This window comes from Quercus suber, unplaced genomic scaffold (genome assembly GCF_002906115.3).
Source record: "Quercus suber isolate HL8 unplaced genomic scaffold, Cork oak 2.0 scaffold_430, whole genome shotgun sequence".
Taxonomy (NCBI): Eukaryota; Viridiplantae; Streptophyta; class Magnoliopsida; order Fagales; family Fagaceae; genus Quercus; species Quercus suber.
In genome coordinates, this window is record NW_027069881.1 from 1 (window position 1) to 5627 (window position 5627).

The 5627-nt window shown below is 33.5% G+C and overlaps 1 protein-coding gene across 1 annotated transcript; it reads left to right on the forward strand.

Moving 5' to 3' along the window:
- The first annotated feature begins 2811 nt into the window (after window positions 1-2811).
- LOC112004108 (F-box protein At4g22280) lies at window positions 2812-4981 on the forward strand. The gene is made up of 4 exons (XM_065761826.1): window positions 2812-2893; window positions 3191-3421; window positions 3520-4286; window positions 4395-4981. The coding sequence occupies exons 1-4, from the start codon at window positions 2812-2814 to the stop codon at window positions 4548-4550; spliced, it is 1236 nt and encodes a 411-aa protein (XP_065617898.1). The 3' UTR covers window positions 4551-4981.
- Window positions 4982-5627: the final 646 nt, after the last annotated feature.

A 5627-nucleotide genomic window follows, 5' to 3' on the forward strand; every position in this document is an offset into this window, starting at 1 on the left:
TTCTCATGAGTCTCATCAATGACAATCAATCAGGTCGGCAACCAACGGGTCTCTCCAACATTTTTAGTTCGGGTTTGGGTTTCTCTCACATTGTACTGCCGATTTTACTAGGGGATATAAAAAAAAAACAATTAGATGGGAAAAAAACGCTTCATTTGTAGCTTAACTACTTTAAACAACCATCACACACAGACTGCGTGAATTGGAGTCATTCACGTTATCATAAAAGGTTGGATTAACAACAATGCTACTATCCTAATAAATTACACAACTTTTTTTTATAAATGTTTTTAAATTATTGTGTTCCTACTTCCTAGCATTTTTCTTAGACTAATTAATATTTTGGTATCTAATGTGAATCCTATATTTTAAAATGGTCACTAACCATTATAATATGTCAATTAGAGCATTAGTATGGGTTACATTTTTTTTTGTTTCTAAAATGTAAAAAATTCATTTTTTTTTCTTAAACTTTTTCAAAAGCATTTTTCAATAATTTATGGAGAAAATAGGGACAAAAAATATGTTATTTTTAATAGTTTAAAAATGATAGAAAGTTTTTGAAAAGTTTAAAGGCAAAAAGTATAACATTTTTAATAGATTATGGACGAAAAAATAATTATTTAAAGGTACAAAAAAAATTCATAGAACTTTAGGAAATTAAGAAAATACTAATTTTTATCTCTTTTTTTTTTTTACTTAAAATTTTGTTATATTTATTTGGTACAAGTGTTCAACAACTACTTTGACAGTAATTATTTTGTTGTTTCCACTTTTGTTTCCAGTTCAAATATATATTAATAAAATCATCACAATAAACAGCAGATTTTGGAATTCCTTATTTTCTTTTAACAAGACTACAATCACAATTCCAATCTCTTTCTTCTTCTTTTTGTTTTTAATTTTTGGATAAGTAACTTTTCAAAATGTTAAGAGCATTCTCATCAATGCTTCTAAAAATTTTAGCATTTAGCATCTAAAAACTTAACTTTATAGTATTTAACACACCACTTTATAATACCTCTAACATCAAATTGTCTATTTTTTTATCATTTAATTTAAATATTCTTTCTATATTATTTTTTATTTTTTTATTCTCTCTAAAAAACATGAAAGCTCACTGTAGCAAGATGTCAAAATTTTTATCAGACATCTTTGATAGAGTAGGTTTTTTGTGGTTATAAATGCTAAAAATAGCATTTAGCATTTATAACACTCTCAATAAAAATGCTCTAAGAGCACAATAAATCTGCAAATTTTGTCACAAATTTCTCAATCCCCAAGTTGTGCCAAAATTGTAAATTTTTTATAATCCAAGCGTTATTGATATTTTTTTTACCTCTAAAGTAATATTAGGAGCATAAATTTTGTGATAACTCACTTCCATAACAAGTCGTAAATAATAAAATTGTGTACATACAACTTTTACTTCACTCCCATAGCTTGCCGACAAGTTTGTGGTCTTAGCATTTTTCTTTATACCCGTGGTCCCTGACATACTTAAAGCATTTCACCATCAATCAACACCTTATTGTTGTCAACCTGGTAGAGCATTGAATATGAAAGGAAGGCAGGCAGGCAGGTAAGCAAATTTAACGTGTCTTTGGATCACGCTTAGCTGTAACATACACTATAAAATATTAAGTAACGATTTAATGACGACAATCAGTTGCTTTTTTTTTTTTTTTAACAATCAGTTGCACTTAGCCCATTGACATTAATAGATAAATTGATTGCGTCTATAACTATACATTTTTATTGGCACCATGAGAAGAGAGCCTTGTGTTCTTTAATCTTAAGCGTGCTGCTGTCGCAGTGGTTGATTATCACAATCAAATTCATAAATAAATCATTTTTTTAGAGGGTTTTAATTTATAACGTCTGTTTTTTATGATAATTCTTTATTACTATACCAAGACATTAATCAGTTTTTTGTGTAAACAGAGATTGAACTACAAATCTCTTATTCAATCATCAGAAATTTTATTAATTGAGCTAATTGAAACTCACATATAAATAAACTTATTTATCAATAACTTTTTTTTTAAGAGTGTTTTAACTTATGACATATGTTCCTAATAATAGCTCTTTTTATCATTAAATTAATATTTCAATCAGTTTTTAGTGTAGACAGACTTCAATGATAATCCTACTCAACTGCCTTAAAAAGAAAATAAATAAATAAATGGTCCCAGTGAACTTCCAGTAGCTACTAGCTATTGTGAATGCTCTGGCTAAGGACAGCTAGTATACCATTTGGCATGCTAACGACAATTTAGAGCAGATTCTTCTTTCAACTCCAAAAGGAATAAACTCGAAGCTTTGGCCTTTAATTAAAGTCAATGTCTTGTTGAAATAGTATACCGTTTATTTTGGTAGAAGTAAAAATTTATTACTAAAAGTAATGTAAATAAAAATAAAAGTTAATTGAAATAATATAATAAGACTCATAAATAATATTAAAAAATATAATAATATTTATAAATAATAATGAAAATAAGTTAAATAATGAAATAATTTTCATTTATCATTAACATGCTTAGAAGCTTTTTTAACTTTTAGACAAATAAATTTGAGTTTGTCCATATGCTTGAATCTTGTTCCATTGCCTACACGTATATTCTAGACTACTAGCAGTGAAGCCACACATTTCTACGTCGGTCTCAGCCTTGTGGGGAACTCAAAAAGATGCTAGTGGGTTCAAAAGTTTCTTTCACTTATGCTTGTAGAAAAGGAAACTTTGAGATGTCCAGTTCATGAACAAGCCCATCCTTGCGTCCAAGGAGGCAAGGACATCTTCAAGCTCACCTTATGGCCGCAGCAATTTTTCTGGTTGATGTTGTTGTTGTTGCAGAGGTGGTTGAAGATGACGATGATGATGTGAGTTTGTGCCGTTTGAATGATAGGGAGAAACCGTTTGAAGTTTTTTTTTTAATGGTATTTTAATGTGATGGATATATTATTTTAATGTATGAGATTGAAAAATAGAACATCTGATAAATGAAATATTATAAAATAGTATTGTAAAATAGTAAAGTAGGCTTTTAATGTGTCAAAATGGCATTTTTTATGTAACGGCTGATGAGAATGCTCTTAATGTTCATCAGTCTCATTTCAGAATCCAGGATTATCCCTTTAGCTGCCAAAACCCCCAAAAATTGAAACAAACCCTTCTCATTCTCACTCACAGTGAATCGGAAGCTGATTCGAGCTACTAGCATGAAGGGTCAGAAGAGGGAGTCCATGGAGGAAGAAAAAGAAGAGGAGCGGAAATCAGAGAGGCAGAGAAGAGAGAGAGCAGAGAGGGCAGAAAGGAGAGATGTTCTGAGAGCGAGACCTTGCGGTTGCGGTGGGAGTTCATCCAATTCCCTCTCTTCTTCTGCTGATGACTACAAAGACATAATTAGCAGTCTACCGGACTGTCTCCTCATCCATATCCTCTCCTTTCTCCCAACACGAGCCTCAGTCGCCACAAGCATTTTATCGACTTGGACCAGCGCTTGCTTTTTACTCAATCAGACACAGATTACCCAGGCCCAACGAGGACGAACTCAAATTTCAGCTTCCTGGATGCAGTGTCCATCATCTGGGCTCTTCGCAATGCCATTCCCTTACGCAAGTTGTGCCTTCATTGGACCTCCAATTGTGACTCTTTCCTTGTCAGCACATGGGTCCAAGATACCCTTCTGCATGGCGGTCTGCAAGAGCTCAATCTCTACATATTTACTGGTACTAACCCACCTCTGGAGATGTCTACCACTCTCTTCTTTAGTTCAACATTAGTGTCCCTCAGATTGAGAGGTGCCATTCTTCTCAATCCTCCTCCTGCTTCTGCTTCAACTTTCCCAAGTCTCCGGACTCTTGCACTTGGAGATGTTGGATATGCAAAGCATGACTCTATCTCCACACTCCTCGCCGCCTGCCCTGTACTCCAAGATTTGAGCCTCATAGTGTCTACTAGCAATTTTGATGGTTTGGGCGAGAGTGCAGACAAGGTCAATGTTATTGTACTGGTACCCACGCTGAAAACATTGCATATACAATGGCCTGCTTATGACTGTTGGCTTTACAAACTCCAGATAAACACCCCGGCTCTTGAGTGGTTTCACTTCGAAGGTGGTTTGGGTGAGGATGTTGTGTTGGAAAGCCTCCCCAACCTAGTTGAAGCAGTCATTGAACTTGAAGATGAAGATTCAAATTCTGTAGATTATGCAAAGAGGGTTTTGGACTTCTCAAGACCACTCCTTAACGTTCAATCCTTGAAATTGAGTATAGAATACGCAGAGGTAATGGCACGTTACAATTTAACATGTTCTAAACCTCTATCATTAATTAAATTGCTAGATACTTGTTGTGACCTTGTGAAAACTTGTGATTGTTATGTTGCTGTGCAGGTCTTCTGCAATCCTTATAAGTATGGTATTCCCATGTTTCATAATTTGTCTTCCTTGATGTTTTATGGTGAACTTCGTCCTCATTGGTATGCATGGGATGTAGTACAACTCATGCTTTGTCAGGCTCCAAAGCTACAAATACTTGCTTTAAATTGAAAATCGAGGATGAATCTTACCATTCTGATTTCAAACGTCACTACCACTTGAAGGAGGAATTTTATGTTCCTGAATGTCTGTCATCACACCTTACAACCTTTTTCTATAAAGGCTTTTCAGGGCATGGGATTGAGATGGAACTTGTTAGATATGTCTTGAAGGAAGCAAAAGTATTAAAGACAATGAAAATCACTGTTGAAAGTAATCTAGGTTCAAAGGTGAAGCATCGTATTCACAAGAAATTAATGAATTTTCAAAGGAGCTCTCGTACTTGTCAAATTGAATTTGACGAAGGACATCTTGATTTGTATTCTGATGCAGTATTAGTTTTATGAGAATGCCCGTTATTTTTTGCATCTTTCATTTGAAACTTTATTGGATTCAAGATTAGAATATTTGTTTAATGGTGAAATTTCCTTTCTCTCTCTCTACTTGTTTTTCTTTTGAAAAAAAGAAGCATAGAATAGATATTGCTTGCTATATCCACTAACATGTTTATAATATGGATGCTCCATGAAGCACGTAATTCTAAACTTTGTTGATGCTGAAGTGAGTCAAGCTGTCATGATGCGGGCTCAATTTTGCTCTGATGGTTGTTGAAGGTGGAAGAGGGGGCTTCTTTTGTTAATATTTCAATCTTTATTTCTTTAATTGGTTTCAGTTTGAGTGATTTGATGGGGGAAAAATAGCTACTTAGCCCTTGGCATATGCTTTTCTTTGATTGTAAAAGTGGTGTTAAAGGTGGAGCAAATTTTGTGGGCTTCTGAGGATTCTTCTCTTGTTATCTTGTTTATAGCTTTACCTTATTCATGTTTTTCAAAGGAGCTCTCGTACTTGTCAAATTGAATTTGACGAAGGACATCTTGATTTGTATTCTGATGCAGTATTAGTTTTATGAGAATGCCCGTTATTTTTTGCATCTTTCATTTGAAACTTTATTGGATTCAAGATTAGAATATTTGTTTAATGGTGAAATTTCCTTTCTCTCTCTCTACTTGTTTTTCTTTTGAAAAAAAGAAGCATAGAATAGATATTGCTTGCTATATCCACTAACATGTTTATAATATGGATGCTCCA